This window comes from Zeus faber (genome assembly GCF_960531495.2).
Source record: "Zeus faber genome assembly, chromosome: 4".
Classification (NCBI taxonomy): Eukaryota; Metazoa; Chordata; class Actinopteri; order Zeiformes; family Zeidae; genus Zeus; species Zeus faber.
The window spans coordinates 28,760,708-28,781,630 of NC_137191.1; the positions used below are offsets into that span (position 1 = coordinate 28,760,708).

The 20,923-nt window shown below is 44.5% G+C and overlaps 1 protein-coding gene across 1 annotated transcript in view; it reads right to left on the minus strand.

Moving 5' to 3' along the window:
• The window catches only part of LOC307229537 (nucleosome-remodeling factor subunit BPTF-like), a gene marked incomplete at its 5' end in the record, with an annotated part of 90,162 nt that overhangs the window by 6,824 nt on the left and 62,415 nt on the right, over positions 1–20,923 (minus strand). The window contains 8 exons of the mRNA XM_079999536.1: positions 2,084–2,276; positions 2,559–2,732; positions 3,656–4,050; positions 6,125–6,350; positions 8,120–8,202; positions 9,283–9,444; positions 14,776–14,895; positions 15,258–15,538. Of these exons, the coding sequence (XP_079855662.1) occupies positions 2,084–2,276; positions 2,559–2,732; positions 3,656–4,050; positions 6,125–6,350; positions 8,120–8,202; positions 9,283–9,444; positions 14,776–14,895; positions 15,258–15,538 (1,634 nt within the window). The remainder of the gene's footprint in view (positions 1–2,083; positions 2,277–2,558; positions 2,733–3,655; positions 4,051–6,124; positions 6,351–8,119; positions 8,203–9,282; positions 9,445–14,775; positions 14,896–15,257; positions 15,539–20,923) is intronic.

Consider the following 20,923-nt stretch of genomic DNA (forward strand, 5'->3'; position numbering starts at 1 on the left):
CTCTCTCTCTCTCTCTCTCTCTCTCTCTCTCTCTCTCTCTCTCTCTCTCTCTCTCTCTCTCTCTCTCTCTCTCTCTCTCTCTCTCTCTCTCTCTCTCTCTCTCTCTCAAAAAACAGAAGGAGGAAGCAGAGACGGGAAATCGGCATCCCCATTTTTATAATGGCATGATTCTTAAGACTTTCTACGTTTTCTAGAAAGTCCAAAAACTGAGTCCTCAAAAGTACAACTCCTACGACGAAGAAACTGTGAAAAGTAAAAAAATCAACGGAAGCGACGGAACTGGAATCGATCAATCTTTTCTTCCGTCCGTGAGGGAAAACGGAGAAAGAGTGCAAGGAAAGAGGGGAGGGGAGCTGAGGAAGGGGGCTGTGCGGCCAGGCAGCCGCCCAGCTGCTGCTGCATCAGATAAGGAGGACGATACAGAGACGCTTTTGTTCAAAGCTCGGCTTCTACGACGCACGCGGGGGAAAAAAATCCCCCCAAAAAATGGAAAAGATAGCCAAGCCCGCTCCTTCTGCTCCGACGCAATGTTTAACAACGCAGATCACATGACAGCGGGGGCGATCCTCTCCCCCTTTTTGTTTTTGATATATGATATACAAGAGCCAGCGATTGCTGAGATTCTCTTCCTCTACTGCACACACAGACAAGGCCTGAAGGTGTGTGTGTGTGTGTGTGTGTGTGTGTGTGTGTGTTTTTTCTGAAGCTGTAGGGTATGCCTGGTCCACTGCTTACCCTCCCACGGGTGGAGGCTTATGTGTGTGTGTGTGTGTTTAATGTATTTTATGTGTAAAATGTAGTGGGGTGGGGGGGGTTAAGGACCATTTGTGACCTCCCTGGAGGTCTTTGCCGTTGTGTTTGGTGAACCTTAAATTTTGTGTTTGTGAGGCCAGGATCTTTGTGGAACGTCACCAAGGGGTTTGTGCATTTCTTTGGGAAAGAAAAAATATATAATCTTGGAGCCCGTTACAGGGCGGGAAGCGAGGAAAGTACAGATCTTATCCGGCAAGAATATCTCGAGGTGCTTTTCCTATTTTCCCATGTAAAAATAAACAAGTTAGCTCCTGCGCCCTGATAGGTCAATGGTGCCGTCACGCTCAGCAATGGGATGCAAATGACTTAATGATGACTTAGATAAAATACTTTTTGAATATAGTATTGAATATAGTATTTTTGAATATAATATATGACTGTGCGTTTCCCTTATGCTTCCACAGATTTCCCTTACGTGCCGAAAAATTGCTTAAACTTGTAAAATCTATATTTCTTGGGCATTCTCAACTTGAAATTGAGAAATGAAGATGGACATTTTTAGTTTAGAAAACCTAAAAGATATATAGCCTTCACAATTTAAAGACATTTTTAGCCTTTAAAGTAAGCAAACAACTTCAATTAAATGATTATTTTCCTTTCTAGAAAAGGTCTGCTTGTGTGCCTATATTACCAATGTACTTCAACGCAGGGGTACTGTAGTGGGTCCGGTAAATTATTTTTATGTCAAAACTATTTTATTCGTAAAAACTGAGAAAAGATGAATTTCACATTTTTTTTCTTAATACAGGCCATTTAAGACCAGGCCTAGATCAAAAACTACTGTACTTAAAGTAGTCAAATCTGGACTAGATTATATTAAAAACCCTAAAATGCATTTCAAACCCTATTTCAGATTTGTGAAACTTTGATTCCATTTGTGAAAACAAGCAAAAGGTCGATTTCTCTGTATTTCTTTCACTACTAATGGAACCAAACTAACAGAATTAGATACAAAACTGAAAAAAAAGACACAGATACCGTAAGCAGCATAGCTAAGTATATAAACATGTTAATAAAGCATTAAAAATATGTTTTTAGAGGCCAGGCTTAAGTCGGGTTAGGTTACTAAGACATCCCACTTTGTAGAATAAGGTGTGTCTGTTAGAGGTTTAGCATATTAATTCATCAAACGAAGGCCTGTACTGCCTATACTTGTGTATAACAATACCTCATTTTTATTATTCATTTTCTTTATGTTCCATTTTGGCTTGTTGCATTCACCAGCCTGTCCACCCGCCAACCAACTAAATGGTGCGTCTCTCCCACAGACCTGCAGGGAGCGCAGTGTCCTCCTCAGGCCCTCGTAGTCCTTGTCCGTGAGGGGGGTGAGCACCGTCATGGCGTCCTCCGTCGACTGGCACTGCGGACACACGTACTCGTCGATGTGGTTGGCCTCGCTCTGCAGGATGCCCACACAGCGCCCGTGGTACCAATTCTGGCAGCGGTCGCAGCCGATGTAGAACCTTTGTAAAAAAAAAAGTTTGGAGTTTGACAAAAGGGGCTTGGCAAAACTAAGGTAAACTTTTGTGTAACCTTTGCTGTGAAATACAGGGGTTGAGGATATAGTGGGAAAACTAGGCAATATAGTTTAAAACTAGACTTGAGATACAAGGTGTCATGTTCAACCGCTAGAGGGAGCGCTAGTCCATCACCATCCGATCAAAACAAACCAAGAAGACAGAATCAAAAGGGTTTTATTGAATCAATGAAACAATCAATTCAATCAATTTAAAGAACACACTTACTGGGACTCGTCGTACGGCGTTTGACAGATGCAGTACAACTCCTCCGTGTTGCCCTCCTGCGCTCGTTTACACTCCACACAGATGTAGTCGTCCATTTTCTTGGCCTCCTTCTCTGTGATGCCCACGCACTCGCCGTGGTACCAGTTGGTGCACAAGTCGCAGCCGATGTAGAACCTTCAGGACAGAACCGGTACTGGAGCCGTTACCACAAACACTTTTGAAAATGTCATTAGTGCCATGACAGTGACTGACAACTAGCGAGGCTACAGAGCGTCGTGAGCCATGTACAAACTACTATAGATGCCGTGGATGTATTTTCTTTCCAGGGGAGGAAAAATAAATTAATTACAGATGCTTCTGAGTTTTTACATTTTTGGAAAAAAAACTACAGCCCCTACAGATTCGTATGGAATTAGAGCCATGAATCACCGGCCTCCTGTGGTAAAACCAATGATGATGAGGAAGATAATTGGAATGATGAGAGTGCATGTATGCTAAGTGCCAGTGGCATGAACTCCATTTATTGTTTGTGCATTTTTTTGTTGGCAATTGGCAACAGCGCTATAAGGAACCTGCATAATCAATATGTTCAGAATGTGAGAGAACATAATGGAGAAACTACTGGCAGTACTGTATTTGTGGTACAGAGCAGAGGTAAGTACTGGGTAGAGACAGGGAAGAGTGAACTACATGACTCTATGAACTACTCTTATAACAGTTTCCTTTAGGTCAGATTGCATGGGAAGGGATTAGGAACTGGAATCAATGTAACCATCACTTTTTTCCATTGAACATTGGAAAGGAAAGGATTTTCTTGGATTTCTCTCTATGGCTAAGTATGATGTAAGGTACTGTAGGGATGAGGTTTAGAGGTAGGTTTAGGCTTTTAGAGCATCACAAATGTTTACTGACGCAGAAGAACTTGGATAGATAAAATCAGATAAAACGATGTTGAAATTACGACTTCGGAAGACTATTTCATGACTTTTAAAAGGGCTTACATTTAAAAAACTGAATTGAAGACTTTCTAAGGGTCTGACATAAGACATCCCGATAAAGTGCTCCAACTTTTTTCAACTCCGTCCACGTGGTCTTACTTGGTCTCGTCGTAGGGAGTCTTGCACACGCAATAGAGCTTGGTGTCCTTCCTGTTCTCCTTGGAGCTCGTCGTCGAGATCATCCTCTTCTTCTTGGACTTGGTGGTGTGCGGTGGCGCCGCGGCGTTCTCCCGCTCGTCGTCACGCTTCCTCTTGTGCGCAGAGGAGCCGGTGATGGGGGCAGGTTGGTGCTGGTGATGCTGCTGCTGCTGCTGCTGGTGACGATGATGTTGGTGGTGGTGATGATGGTGGGAGGCGGAGGAGGATGAGTGGAGCTGCTGCTGGCTGTGGGCGGTGGCGGTGGCGGTGGCGGCGGCAGCAGCAGCAGCAGCGGCCTGGGCTCGCTCCCTCTCCTTCTCCCTCCGCAGACGCAGCAGGTCCCTCTTCAGCTCCTCCTGGTGGTGTGGAGGGAACACGGCATGTGGAGACACAGGTTACAGCTGGAGTTCAAGTGAATTGGGTTTGTCTAGAATACACTACGGTTTGGGTTTGTCTCCAAAAAAAGTTGTAGGTTCCAATTTAACCATTTGCTTTTATTTGCCAAACCTACATTTTTTAAGTTTTTTCAACTTCAAATTGAGAAATTACAAATTGATTTAAAGTTGAGAAACCCTAAAAATCTAGGTCTAACACATTATTCGATTAGAAAAGAAGTGGAACCAATGACAATTAATATATAAGATAGTTTTTTAACAGTAACTTGAATATTTCAACAGAAATAAAAATATGGCTTAATAAAATTATGATGAAATAAAGACATCATAAAAATCAAATTTAAGAAAATGTCATGACTTCTAAGGCAAAATAGATGGCGAACTGAATTGAGGACCATCTAATACTTTTTGAGGACCTGCACACAGTGTTGGGTTATGTATACACTACTCACAAAAAGTTAGGGATATTTGGCTTTTGGGTGAAATTTATGGAAAATGTAAAAAGTTCACGCTACAGTGATATTATATCATGAAAGCAGGGCATTTAAGTAGAAGCATACAATGGTGATTTCCTCATCTCAAACAACTGATTGAAACAACAGCCAACAACAGTGGTGGGTTTACCACAACAAAAAATGTCAATGTCTCAGTTACTTGTCATGTGGCCTTGAGCATCAAGTACAGCTTGACAACGATGTCTCATGCTGTTAACAAGTCGACTTATTGTCTGCTGAGGCCTGGCCCCCCACTCTTCTTGAAGGGCGGCCCTCAGGTCATTGAGGTTCTGGGGTACAGAGTGACGAGCCTCTACACGGCGACTCAGCTGATCCCATAGGTTTTCTATGGGATTCAGGTCTGGAGAAAGTGCAGGCCACTCCATTTGAGGTGCCCCAGTCTCCAGCAGCCGTTCCCTAATGATGCCACCTCCATGAGCTGGAGCATTGTCGTCCATGAAGATGAAATTAGGCCTGTGTTGTTCATGCAGGGGCACAATGACTGGATTAATGATGTTATTCAGGTAGTATGGGCTTGTCACTGTACCATTCACAAAGTGTAGGGCAGTTCTGTATTGACTAGACACACCTGCCCACACTGCAACACCACCACCACCAAAGGCTTGTCTGGTGACAACAGTGGCTGATGCATAGCGCTCTCCTTGACGTCTCCAACATCGTTGGCGACCATCATTTCTGCTCAACGTGAATCGACTTTCATCAGAGAACAGCACTGATGCCACTGGTCCCTCGTCCAGCGTAAATGCTCCCTGGCCCATGCAAGACGATGATGGCTGTGCCTGGTGGTGTGGTCAGGTACCCTTGCAGGTCGTCTAGCACGCAGACCACGCTGATGTAAACGGTTTTGAATGGTCTGACGTGACACTTGGGTGCCTCTCACATCCCTTAAATGTGCCTGGAGTTGAGTGGCATTCATCATCCGGTTCAGCAAGGCACTGTTCACAATGAAGCGCTCATCAGTGTGGGATGTGGCCAAAGGACGTCCACTTCTATGCCTTTCTGTGACTCTTCCAGTCTCTCTGTATCTCTGTTGCAATCTGCTGATGACACTCTGTGACACTCTAAGCTCAGTGGCCACTTCCCTCTGAGAACATCCTGTTTGAAGCCTCACAATGGTGAAGTACTGTTGATCAATTGTTGTCGTCTTGGTCTCATGATGTCAAAATGTGAACAGCATGATGATGAGGACTGTTTAAATACCAATTCTAATTGAACCAGGAAATGTATTGGTCGATTCATGCTTCAAACACCTGTTGTGAATTTTGCCGTTCGGCTCCTTGTTAGAGAACAGCAAGTTGTGCAAAAAGTACTGAAACACTGAACAGTCGGACATGTGCATTCAAAAGTTTAGAGAAGGTCAAATTAAGATCACCTGTAAAGATTATAGTGCATTTTATCTTCATCCTGAAATTTCACCCGAAAGCTGAATATCCCTAACTTTTTGTGAGTAGTGTATATATATATATATATATATATATATATATATATATATATATAAAAAATATTGCATCGTCCCTCACCTGGGCCTCCAGCTGCAGCTCCTTGTCTAGCAGCGCCCGCTTCTTCAGGATCTCCGTCTTGATCACCTCCTTGTGGCGGTAGAGGAGCGAGGAGAGCTTGGAGGCGTTGGCCGTCCGCCGCTTCTGCTCCACCACCTCCTCCTTCTTCCGCCGCTTGGCTGCCTGCCGCTCGTCCCGATCAATGCGGTCCAGGATGAACTTCATCACCTGGTTGCAGGTGATCATCCTGCAGAGGAGGAAGAGGGGCATCCATGGGTCATCGACACCGGCCATCATCGATCAGCCAATATGTCGATTAACCCCCCCCACCCCCCCAACAATGCATCAAGCCAGAAAACCGTTCCTTCCACTTTCCCAACAATCCTTCCATCTATCACGTCAAGGAAAACTCTGGTATTTGTTTTTAATCTAAGCCTTATTTTTTCCATCATTGGGAGTCAACCCAGGTTAAATTTAAAAGATTCTGATGTCAATCATTCTCGGACACCCTGATGATTGTAAATCAAGGTTTAGTTTAAAAGAATACCGGAGTTTTCCTTTTAGCCACCTATCCACCCGTCAATCCATCTTTCTATTTATCTGCCCATACCCATCCTTTATGCTGACTACCCATCCATCCATCTCAGCTATCTACCCATCTATCGATTTTCCCTGTCCATAAATTCTCAGAAATAAGTTAATAAATGCGTGGATTAGAAGGTTGAAAAGGGTTTGTGTTGTTATTTAAAAGCTAACCAGACTCCATTATTTTACTGACAGACAAACAAAAACTGCTGGAGACAGATAAGGAGGGACGGATAAATTGAGATGTCAGATTGGGAGAATTTTCCCTCTGGCCAGATTAATGGCTTAGCCTCAACATTCTCGTAGGCTTTCGACAACAGGCCTTAATTAAGGACACTGCTGCATGGAGAATTTTTCTTTACAAAAATAAAAAAGGACTCATTTATAGCCCTGCCTCCTTGGGTCTGTTGGCTTGACTCTCAACCAACGTAGAAAACATTTGTTGGCAAATGTTTGCTTATGCGAACCCCCCTCCCCCCAAAAAAAACCTTGTTACCTCTTCACCCGTTTGTGAATGGTTAGGGGACGACGCAACGACACACACACACACGTTTGGGTACTTCACTTTTCTGGAAAGGAAGGTGTTTGTCTTACGCAGGCAAGGCGAGTGGAAGACAATATCAGAGACAGACAGCAGACGCTTAGAGTGTGTGTGTATGTGTGTGTGTGTGTGTAGTGTGTGTCTGGCTTGGTATTTCGGCTCTGTGTGCCACCATGTGTCTGTGGATTCAAACACATGGTTGTCAGGGTCGAGTTCTGGTCATGGCCCCGCTACTGTAAATACAGAGACCTGGACGACGTAAACGACTTTGCTTTTTTTCCAAGCACAGTTTTCAGGAAATGTGTTCTTTGTTGACGCAAGTACAACTCTGATACCTGCTGAATGGACCTGAGTTGATTGTCACCTTGTAAAATTGGCTTTAAGAACCTTCTGGAAAGCATTGGACTGCTAGAAAGAAAACACAGTGGACTGTCAACACAACAGCTCATCTTTTTAAATATTGATGTAGAACATGCCAATCATGGGATTTCTACTGGAAGAATTCCAATTCTCCCATGCTTTGTATTTTAATTTTAGAACAACCCCCCCCAAAAAGAAGCCCCCTTCCTTCAGGGCTACACCTCTTAGTTGCACCATAGGTATTTAAAATGATATTTTGATATTTAACAGGATTTCCTGCGCTTTTATAAACATAGCCACTGTAGAGGTGTGTGTGCTTGCACACACACACACACACACACACACACACACACACACACACACACACACACACACACACACACACACACACACACACACACACACACACACACACACACACGGAATGGAAACTGTCACTTGAATTCATGGTTTGTTTAAAAATTAATTAGACATTTTGTCTTTTATATTATTTAGATTTTTTTAGCCCCGACACACACACACGGGCTGACCTCTGGTTTTCCTCTCTTTCTGCGGGCGTCATCGTCTTCTTCTGCTTCAGATGTTCGATCGCAGCGTTCTGCTTCATTACCACCTGGCACACACCACACACAGATTGGCAACTTGTCAATGCAAATGAAAAGGTATAAATTAAAGATATTTATGTCAAAATGAAAGACAGTAGCTTCACTTAACACTCTTTTTTTCCATCTTAATCGCACACACAACAACACACACACACACACACACACACACACACACACACAGACACACACACACACACACACACACACACACACACACACACACACACACACACTCACGCTAAGTTGGGAAAATAAACAGTCTAATAGTAACACTGGGAGGACGGGAAGTCTGGATGGCAGTAAGGCAAACAAAAGACAAACGCTGGGTCTCGTGTTTAGACAAAGTCAAAGGACTCGTCTAAAGCCATCGTCTAATTCGTTTGAGTCCCTGAAATAACCCCCCCCCCACACACACACACAAACACACACACAGACGTGTGTGTATACCATTGTCTGTATTAAAGCACAGACGTCGCAGGCCCACTGGTTTGCATCGAAACATTGCCATCTGAGAGCGTTTGTAGAAGCTACACAGTAAATTATTGCAGGATGATGGAAAATAAACATACCAACAAATACAATTTTCAGGTTTATTTCCATTATCCTGCCATGTTTGATTGTGTGCAGTTAACTGTGAAGTTTATTGTATATTTCACTTTTGTCCCCCAGGTACTGCCACTTTTCAGTTTTATTCTATAGTTTATTACTACTAATGCCTATTGTGTTTGACGTGAGCTGCTGGGACATTCTAATTTCTATCTATCTATCTATCTATCTATCTATGTATCTATAAATTAGGTCCCGGTATATTTTCTGGTACTACTAATAATATCAGAAAATATACATCTTCAAATGTTTTTACAGTGCATTATCTGACCAAACAAACCTCAACAGGAGACATTAACACAGTTTATATTGTCATGAGAAGATGGGGTTGGAAAAACTTTGAACTTTTACTCATAAGTTGGTCTTATTGGCTTACATGGAAAAAGACACGGTTTAAAAACTGTTCTTCAACCTGCCAGCAGAGGTCCACATACATGCGTGAGGGGAGGACATGATGGCTTACAGAAAGCACACACACACACCTGTTTCTGGATGATGTCACTCTGGCTGGCTGCATTGGATGACTGCTCCCTCTTGGCCTCGGCCGCCTGTTTCTTCTTCTGCTGCTGCTGCTCCCTCAACTGCTGGATCCGCTGGAGCTGCTCCTGAACCGAGGCCGTCTGGATGGTCACCACGTTCCCCATCTGCACACACACACACACACACACACACACACACACACACACACACACACACACACACACACACACGCACACGGAGTAAACACACACAAAAAGCATACACTACAGAAATATCCCATCTAATGTACAATGAATATTTAAATTTGTATACACCAATCAACTTTAAAACCACTGACAGGTGAAGTGAATAACATTGCTCATCTCATTCCAATGGCACCTGTCATTGAGTGGGATATGTTAGACAGCAAGTGAACAGTCAGTTCTTTGAGATATGTAGGAAGCAGGAAAATGGGAAAGCGTTAGGATCTGAGTGCCTTCGACAAGGACCAAATTGTGATGGCTGGGTCAGAGCATCTCCAAAACGGCAGGTCTTGTTCCCAGTATGCAGTGGTTAGTACCTATCAAAAGTGGTCCAAGGAAGGACAACCGTTGAACCGTGACAGTCATGGGTGCCCATGGACTCATTAATGCATGTGGGGAGCGAAGTCTAGCCCGTCTGGTCCAATCCCACAGAAGAGCTACTGTAGCACCAATTGCTGAAAAACTTCATTCTACTATGATAGAAAGGTGTCTGTGTATGGGGCTGCGTAGCCATAGACCGGTCAGAGTGCCCATGCTGACCCCTGTTCACTGACAAAAGCGCCTATAATGGGCACATGAGCGTCAGAACTGGACCATGGAGCAATGGAAGAAGGTGGCCTGGTCTGATGAATAATGTTTTATTTTACATCATGTGGATGACCAGGTGCATGTGTGTCGTTTACCTGGGGAAGAGATGGCACCAGGATGCACAATGGGAAAAGGCAAGCTGGCGGAGGCAGTGTGATGCTCTGGGCAATGTTCTGCTGGGGAACCTTGGGTCCTGGCATTCATGTGGATGTTACTTTGACACGTATCACCTACCTAAACTGGCAATGGTATTCCCTGATGGCAGGGGCCTCTTTCAGCAGGATAATGCACCCTGCCACATAGATAGCAAAAACTGTTCAGGAATGGATTGAGGAACATAACAAAGAGTTCAAGTTGTTAACTTGGCCTTCAAATTCCCCAGATCTCAATCTGATCAAACATCTGTGGGATGTGCTGGAACAAGCCAGATCCATTGGGGCCCCACCTCGTAACTTCCAGGACATAAAGGATCTACTGCTAACGTCTTGGTGCCAGACACCACAGGACACCTTCAGATGTCTTGTGGAGTCCATGCCTCGACGGGTCAACAATTTCAAAATAAACAGGTTTGGAACACTCATTAAAAAAATAAATTAAATTTTTTTTTAATAAATTGTATTACTGTTTTTGTGGTCGTTTCGCCGACCATGCGCCACCCAAGTGGTGTGTTCAGGGACCTCCGGCACAGAGACATAGAATACGTGGTTGTAGAAAACACACTAGATTATTGTGGAGAGGGAAATGAGGCTGGTCATGACAGAGCTGTTGGGGATGGGGGTTTTACCTGTTGCTCGTTAGATGAACCAAGACGCAACAGGTATCCAGCCACTCTGATCCTAGGTCCCCAGTTACCTAGACCCAGGTTAGGTGTGTCCGCTCAAACCACACCATCCCCACATAGCAACTCCACTTGCAGATCTTGGATGTAATGGCATAGAAATACCATTTGTTGAATGCCTGACAGCAGTTTATACGGAAATAAAAAATATATAATCTAAAAGAAATTATCTACTTCAAAAAATAGGCCAACATCTACTTCAGCTGACATGAAAACAAAATAGACGTCAAAGATGTACCATGACAATAAACTAGAGCCTACGCAAATATAACACAGCCTACACCTGTACCCCAAGGATTAACAGATAAAGGAAGTCTTCATGGAAATGTGTCACAACCAAACCCACACATTCACACTACATGCTACGATAGTGCAACAAAATGCATAAACAAACTGTGGCCTCGAGAAAACGTAAAACTGCCCAAGCAAAATCATATTACACAGATACAACCATCGTAAAGAGAAACCACTGTGTACAGAGATATGCCGCTGTGGGAGGATGTTTGACGCCCAACAGATCACAGCGTCGATTCACCTAATTTTATATGAACTGCACGGCTTTTCACACAGCGTTCTTGGAAAGGCTCTTGATTACAAAGGTAGTTTGAATTGAAATGGATCCGCCGAGTGGAGTGTGCAATTGTGCGGAGCAGATAACATTGCTACGCTAAAGTAGTAATATTTTAGCCGTTACGCGCTTTGTGTTATTCGCCAAAAGCAAGCATATGTGCGAGGCAAGTCAGGGCACTTTTATTTATATAGCAGATTCAAAAACGACAGTAGTTGACCCAAAGTGCTTTCCAGTCGAGGTAGCTCAATTAACAATATAAGAGACACATGAATAAAAGGAATGAGGAGTACAAATTAAAAGCAGGACTAAGAAACACATGAGAAAATAAAAGCACAAAAACAGAAAGCAAAACATGATAATAAAAGGTAAAACTGAGGTAGGATAGATCAGTAAAATGAATAATCCATAAAAGGCAGGACTAAAATGAAAAACAGATAAAATGACTCACTCACTAAAAGCAATGGAAAAAAGGTGGGTCTTTAAATTCGATTTTAAATTGTCAATGGTGGGACTGGACTTAATGTGGGATGGGAGACTGTTCTAGAGCTCGGGGGCAGCAACAGAAAATGCCTGTTCACCTTTGGTTTTGAGGCTTGAGTGGGGGACTGAGAGGAGTTATTGTGAGGATGACCTAAGTGACCTGAAGGCATAATATGGAGTTAGCAGATCAGTAATGTAATGTGAAGCTAATCCATGTAGGGCTTTAAAAAACAAATAGTAAAAATGTGAAATCAATTCTGAGCTCTACTGTCAACCAATGAAAGTGTGCAAGAACAGGAGTGATGTGTTCTCTTTTAGATGTACCAGTTTAAAGTCTAGCAGCTGCAATTTGAACTATTTGTAGTCGAGAGAGGGTGGAGTGGGCCAACAACATTTACAGGGAATTACAGTTGTCCAGCCAAGAAGGGATAAAAGCACGGATAACTGTTTCCAGGTCTTCATGAGATAAAAACTGTTTTAATTTGACTATGATTCTAAGTTCATAAACACTGCTCTTCAAAAACACTACTAACTTGTTTGTTAAAATTCCAAGAAATGTCAAAGAAGACCAAGATCTTTATGCATTCTGCAAATTTGCAGACATGGGATCAAGCACATTGCTTAGGCTAGTTACGGCGCTAGGAGGGACAAATATAAGTACTTCCGTTTTGTTTTCATTTAGTTGAAGGAAGTTCCTCGCCATCCAGCCTCTGATGTCGTCTGGGCAGTTAAAGAGGTTATTCAGTGAGCAGGCACTGTCAGGTTTAACTGGTAGGTAAAACTGTGTGTCATCTACATAACAGTGAGGCAGAATATTGTATTTCTCAAGGTTAGAGCCGAGGGGGAGCATGTATAATGAGAATAAAAGAGGCCCTAAAATTGGGGGATGCCACATTTACTGGGAGCAGGAGAGGAAGAACAGTTTCCTATTCTAAACCAGGGTTTTCCATACATTGATTTATTTGTTGCGGCCCGCCACAATATCAACATTGACCATCACATTGTTATTATTCTTTTTTTTTACAATTTAAAAGTGGTAAAATCTATTTGCATTGTAGAGCTGCGCGCAGCACACTGATTTGCTCAGCCCATCCTTGCCGTTGCGCTCTCTCTCTAACACATTGACAAAGGACTCCTCTATGAATAGCTCCTTATCGCCATGCACACTTTGAATCATCACATGCGGGATGTAGGGTTGGGTACTGAAACTCTGTACCACTATCGCACCAGTTCCTACATGATCGGTATCTACTGGACAGAATCGCAACGCAGACTGTGGTGCTATTCCCGAGCTGCAGATTGAAAAACCGCCACATGCGCCTTCAGTAAATATTATCGTTCTGCTTGAAATCCTCTGTATGACACGTCGCCGGTCCTCTCCCATGCGACTCGCCTTCTAACCTTTAGTCGAGAGCCAAACAGTAGCAGTGCTCATCAATGTCACATCATGACTCATCGTAGCTTAGCTACTCTGATAAAAGGTGTGCTGTAAAAGTTTTCACTACCGATAACGTCCTTGTGGCAGTTAGACCAACCAACGAGCAACAGGTATGGAGCCACTCTGATCCTGGGCCCCAATTACCTAGACTCAGGAAGGGTATGGTCGGTCAAACCACCTGGGGAAGAGATGGCACCAACATGCAAGAAGGCAAGCCGGCGGAGGCAGTGTGATGCTCTGAACAATGTTCTGCTAGGAAACCTTGGGTCATGGCATTCATGTGGATGTTACTTTGACACGTACTACTACCTAACATTGTTATAGACCAAATACATCCCTTTATAGGATGTACTTGGTCGGTATTCCCTGATGGCAGTGGCCTCTTTCAGAAGGATAATGTGCCGTGCCACACCGCAAAAAATGTTCAGGAATAGTTTGAGGAACAAGTGTTGATTTGGCCTCCAAATTCCCCCAATCTCAATCTGATCAAGTATCTGTAGGATGTGCTGAACAACAAGCCCGATCCATGGGGGCCCCACCTCGCAACTTTCAGGATCTGCTGCTAACGTCTAGGTGCCAGATACCACAGAACACCATCAAAGGTCTTGTGGAGCCCATGCCTTGACGGGTCAGAGCTGTTTTGGCGGCACGAAGGGGACCGACACAATATAAAGCCGGTGGTTTTGATGTTGTGGCTGATCGGTGTATGTATGTACAGTATTTCCTTCGATTATCTCGAGAACCGTTCATCCGATCTACCGCACATTTGTGTATTGCCGGGGACCCAAGGACGTGCAGTGAAATGTCTAATATTAATAAACTTTTAATAAACAGAGAGTGGGTGCGGTCGCGCAGTGCACCCATCCTGGGTTCGTTCTCGCCTGGGGTGCTATTGGCACCGTGCTCCGGTGGGTTATTTCCTGATTAGGGGCCTTTCTGTGTGGAGTTTGCATGTTCTCCCTGTGCTCACATGGGGTTTTCTCCATCTAACATTAGTAAAGACCCCCACCAAAAACATGCAGAACATCGTTGTCTGACCAACGATGGACATTTGTAACTGGTCTCCGGGCGTGTCGCTGTATGCTGCCCACTGCTCCTGGCTGCCCCCCGGAGGAAGGACAAGCCGGGATGGGTGAAAAGCAGAGATCTCATTTCACCGGCTACCATTTGAAGCATGTGAGTGTTGGTTCGCCATAAGTGCATGTGTTGTGGTTTGTGTGGCGTGTGACAAATAAAGATCCTTCTGCTACTATACATTTCCATAGTATAGCCTGACGGGGCCATGAGTTTAGGCATTGGTCGGGTCCAACGCTTTGTTCAGGAGGCCAGCTGCACTACCTGTACACCCTGAGCAAATGCAGTACCAGGCTGCTGGATCTGGAGAGGCAGCTGGAGTTTAATGTGCTGGGGCAGAGAACCTCCGCCAGAACCCTGCTGGGCCTGTAGCTCAGCCAGCATCTACAACCACAAGACGATACACAGCCTTTGACACAAAACCACCAACCAATGGAAGTGGAGCAAATCAAACAAAGACACTACATGAGCCTTGAGACATCAAACATTCTTCACCTTTAAGACTCCTCTAACATTCTGGTTTAGGTTTAACACTTTTGGTTTGGTGGATGACCAAACGCTAGCTGCAGGTGTATTGGCAGACATGTAAAATGCATGAGTACCTTAGGACACCCTTAGACAACAAAGCCTATTAACAGAGGAATCACAACCAGAACCAGCCTTTAGATGGTGCCATTTAAGGAGCGGACACCCTGCCTCATCAGACCTCCTTCAACCTCACCATTCCCCACCCTTGGGGGTCTCACCTGTACCTGCTGCTGCAGCCCTGGCACGCTGATGAGCTGGGGGGTCTGCTGCAGCTGCACCTGGGCCCTGCCGACCTGCGTCTTCACCTGGAGCGGAGTGGGCGACTGGATGGGCATGTGGGCCTGCGTCTGGGGGGGCAGCTGGCCCTGGGGTGTGGCCAGTGGCGGGGTGCTGGTAGCGGCCTGGGGGGTTGTCCCGGCCTGGACCGGGGCGGCCGCTTGCTGAGCAGGCTGGGCGGGGGTCTTGGTGGAGGTCTGGGGCTGGCCTGGGACAGCAGAGGCTGGGAGGAGAATTAGAAGACGTTAGAGGAAGGACAGTCAGGGGGTGAAGAGAGGGAGGTTGGACAGTGAGAAAGTGAGGATGAAGAAAGGGAGAGTGAGGTTGAAGAGAGAAAGTGAATGAGGTTGAAAAGAGTGAGAAAGTGAGGTTAAAGAGTAAGAGAAGTTGAAGAGAGTGAGAGGGGGTGGAAGAGTGAGAAACAGAGGCTGGAGAGTGAGGGAGTGAGGTTGAAGAGAGTGGGAAAGTGAGGTTAAAAAGAGTGAGGCTAAAGAGAGTTTGGTTAAAGTGAGCGATTAGGTGATATTGAAGAGAGTTAGCGAGTGAGGGAGTGACGTTGAATAGTGAGGGAGTGGAGCTGAAAAGAATGAGAGAGCTTGAAGAGACTAAGGTGGAAGCGATAGTGCACACATTCATCAATATGCACGGATCAATCTGTCTATCTTTACGTTGTTGTATACTGTATGTATATATTATATATTAATTCACCCCTCTAGCCATTCATCAGTTATTCATCCATGTATCTATTTTGATAGAAAATGCAATAAATGATGCTTTGTTCATAGAAACAATATTCACATGCTTTGTTCATGTAATCAATTTTCACAAGTTTTGTTCATACAAACAACGTTAACATGTTTTGTTCATATAACCTATGCTAACATAACTGGGACAAGCACGCTACCCCTGGAGTTTTGTCTATCTTGATATTCTCCAGCTCGTGAAAGCGGTACCACACTTCCTTCGTCTTTAGTTTGTGTGTAGAGATAAGACTCTGAAGGCCATACCACACTGCCTTCATCTCCACAGTACTTCTAATTGCTAAGTAAAGGAGCCAGTTACATGTTTTTTTTTTTTTTACTCCCAGACAGTGCTTCTTTGTTTCTCAAAGACAACTGCCAGCTCTGCATGCCTGCTTTGATGTCGTTATCTTGCATTATTTTTTGAACACACATCATGTATTATTGTATGAAGAACGAAACATGAGACTAGGGGCGTAGTCACAAGATGACACCCAACTTATTGTATGTATAAGATGTCCCTCTGGACAAATGTATTGGGAGAGACTACTGTATCACTGTTTCAAAGTGTGTCACTGTATTACTCTATTTTGCAAATAAATTGTTGTTTTAGATAATTTAACAAGGGTCTCAGTTTTCTCCTAATAGCAAGGGTTAATTTCACCGACCACACAGTGGAATTTCCACGACAATTACATGACGATGAGGATGGGATCTCCAACTTGACTTTGTCGGACCAATTCGTGCTTAGGTTAAGTGCACAGCGGCAGTCCAGGACCAGCCGTAAGGCATCTGAGGGCCAAACCCAATGAAAGAGTTTATCGACGAGACAGAGACGCTTGTACATAACAGCAGATTCGGCAGAGACAATAAGAGATCCCGAATAAAAAGGTGAGAACATACTGAGACTGACAGTCTCAGTATGTTCAGGCTCAGTACTAGAGTCCGGGACTCTAGGCTTATATTGATCCCTCAGGCTGATCAATTACACGACAGAGGGGCTCAGCTCACGCAATTTGCACTGGGAGACAAAGTGTTTGTGGTGCTCCCTACGTCTAGCTCTAAATAACTCGCCAAGTGGCAAGTGCCCTTCGTGGTCACACGGTGGGTCCGGAGGTCGACTATTAGGTTGTGCCGTCGGACCGGGATGGGGCGACTCAGATTTATCACCTTAACATCCTGAAACAGTGGAAGGAGGCAGCGTCCGTGTATCTGGCCACCGCAGTGAACGAGGGGGATGAGTTGGGGCCGGAGGATCCAAAAACCACTAATCCCACCCCGGCCCTTTCCAGTTACGATCTGTCGCCGAGCCAGAGTATAAACGTGGCCGCAATACAACAGAAGTTTACTGATGTCTTCTTCCTCCTGCCAGGCCACACGTCAGTCAATCACCACCATGTGGAGACGATCCCAGGGGTTAAAGTATGCTCCCGGCAGTATTGCCTGCCCAAACATAAACGCAAAGTCCTGCAGGCAGAATTGAAGGCCATGCTAGACATAGGGGTGATAGAGGAGTCTACAAGCAACTGGTGTACCGCCTACCAACACATCGTGCTGGTAGGTAAGCCTGATGGGTTGGTCTGCTTCTGTGTAGACTACCGAGAAGTAAACGCGTATCGAAATTCGCAAAACCCGCATTGTCGCAAATTTCTAAAATCGCCAGGAGCAGCCAAATAAATTGAAAAAACCTTTCTAGAAGGAAAATGACATTTTTCGAGATTCATGTTCCTTTTTTTTTTTTTTTTTTTATCTCTCAACGTATTTTCAAAACCGAGTTTGATTAATAAATAGTAGATACATATTAAACCGTGGAGTTAAATATTCCCGTTAGATTACATGGGGAAACACAGTTCACTCACTGAGACGCTGAACAACGCTGATCGATCTTTTCCTTTAAAACAACCGGTGAATCCAGGTGATCCTTTAAATCCTTTAAATCCAGGTGAAAATCATCCCTCCATATTCCATGTGATGTGAAGTCACAATGTGAAACCATTTTGATAGAGTTCAACCTTTAAATCGTACTACTTTTACACACACACTGAGACATTATTGTGTAGGGGGTGTATACCAACTAAGAAGTAATACTGACGTCACTTCAGTAAACATGAAAAGGATCCTTCAGATTCACTTGTCTGTGAAAGCTTTCATCTCCCTGTTGTTATAGATTACGAGAAGCGGGTGGCGGAAGTTCGAAATCATATCGCGGACCTTAATCTGACCAGTGTGATAAATCAGTGTAAGCACCACGTACTGGACTTCATTTTCCGCGATGATAGTCAGTTCTTCGACAGCGATGCTGATTCTGATACCGCCGTTATACTGGATTTGGAGAACATTACAAACTGCGGATTTCAACCTGAATGTGACGATGATGAAATGGAAAATTTTCAAGATCCACCAGAGGATACCGACGACACGGCCGTTATTGTTACAAAGGAAGAAGTTGAAGACGTGATGAACTCTGTTGAGGTTGGTGATGCAGATTATGAACAAGTAGCAATGGACTCAAGTTCTCAAGTTTACCTGCAAACGCAGCCAGGGGCGAAAGAAAATGAAAAGAGACCGAAAAGAGGCAGCACCAAACATGCTCTCAGAGTGTAGCTGGGGTACGGTTGGGGTTAGCCCACATAGTAACTCCAAGAAGTTTGAAGATATTTGGCATACGTACATTTAAATATTAAATGACACACAAGGTGAAAGAAAAAGTCAAAAGCCACCAAATGTACTTAAAGTCTGCAGTGGGTGACATATGTAGTGAAATGTAATTGCAATGCACCTGGAGATTATGCACAATAAGCACAAAGACACAAGCTAAGTAATTAAGTAATTAACTCACTAACTAAACTAACTGAACTAATGAGTACAAGGACACAACAGCCAAGTAATTAACTAACTGAACTGATTTCTTGAATGTAATTCAGTTAATAAATAGAATAAAAAAAGCCAAAAAAGGTTATAAAATGAACGGGGATGCAAAATACAAATAAGAGGAATAGACTATTCATATATATACAGATATGTGCAGTAAAGTGGCCTGTGAATAAATAGAGTGTTGAGATATACAGTACTGTATGACAGCAATACAGTAACAGTACAGGATGCAGTACAATGTGAAACACACATTGCATTAATGCAGTGGGGGCCTACGTGTGCGTCTCAGTGAGGGCCCCTGGTGAGTTCAGCGTTGACAGTCCTTATGGCTTGCGGAAAGAAACTCCCTCTCCATGTTCTCACTGCATGACTGCGGAGGCGCTTGCCTGACTGCAGCAGCTGGAACAGTCAGTTGTTGGGGTGGTGAGGATCCTTCATGATCCTGCGGGCTCTGCTATTAAACCTCCTGGTGTAAAAGTTCTGCAGGGAGGGGATGGTAGTTCCAGTGGTACATTGGGCTGAAAGCACCACCCTCTGCAGGCTGAGCAGTACAGTTCCCAAACCAGGCAGTGATGTTGCCTGTCAGGATGCTCTCCACTGCTCCAGAGTAGAAGGACTTGAGGATCCTCACCGAGACCCTGAATTTCTTCAGCTGCCTGAGGTGGTAAAGAAGCTGCCTCGCTTTCCTCACCAGAGTGTGTGTATGTATAGCCCATGTGAAGTCCTCCGTGATGTGGACTCCCAGGTACTTGAAGCTGCTCACCAGGTCGACAGAAGTCCCATTAATCATCAATGGCATGTGCGTCCTCGGTTGTAATCCCCTCCTAAAGTCCACAACCAGCTCCTTAGTTTTGTTGACGTTCGGGAGGAGGCTGTTATCCTGGCACCCGAGTGACAGATCCGCCACCTCCTCACGGTAGGCCTCACAACGACAGTGTCGTCAGCAAACTTGAGGATGGTGTTGGAGATGGACCTGGCCACACAGTGATGCGTTTACAGGGAGTACAGTAGGGGGCTGAGGACGCAGCCCTGGGGGGGATCACGTGTTCAGGGTGAGGGTGCTGGACGTGTGCCTCCCCAGCCTAACCACCTGTTACCTGTTACCTATCCACTTTGTGCCTTGTGGCACATAAGGCCTTCACAGAGCTCTTCCACCTCTCACGATCGGCTGTTGCAGTGCTCGCCTCCGCCCATGATCTCCATCCTCCTTCCCCTCTCTCCTTCTCAAGGGTACGCCTCCAGGTGGTCATTGGTCTTCCTTTTCTTCTTTTCCCTTCTGGTGCCCAGGTCATTGCTATGTTGCAGTCGTTGTTGTGGTCCTGCCGTAGTATGTGTCCAATCATCTTCCATCTTCGCAGCTTCACTTCGTCACTGAGTGGCTTCATTTTAGCTCTTTCTAGCAATTTTTCAGTACTGATGTGATCTTGCCAATGTATTCAGAGTATTCTTCGTAGGCATTTATTATGGAATACATCAACAGCCTTGTTATCTTCTTTGTTCATTTTCCAAGTTTCACATCCGTATAGCGATACTGGTACCACTAGTGTCTTGTACAGTTTTAGCTTTGTTCTTTTTGTGATGCTGTTGGAGCTCCAGGTTTTCCTAAGTCTGATGAATGCACCTCTCGCTTTTGACAGTCTATTCTTCAGGTCCTTCATACCGCCTCCTTCTTCACAAACCGTGGCTCCCAAGTAGGTGAACTGGTCTACCTCTTCGATATCTTGTCCATTTATTTGGGGTTTTTCCTTGTTTCTTGCATTAATCCTCATTGTTTTTGTTTTTTGTGTAGTTATCCCGAGTCCTACTCGCCTGGCTTCTTCGTCCATTCGTGTTGTTTTACTCTATATATGCGGTTTTGTGGAGATGAGTAATGCTACGTCATCTGCAAAGTCCAGGTCGTCGAGTTTTGATGTTAGCTTCCAGCGAATTCCATTCTCTCCCTCTTTAACTGTTCTTCGCATTATCCAATCCATTACAATCAAGAACAAGAATCC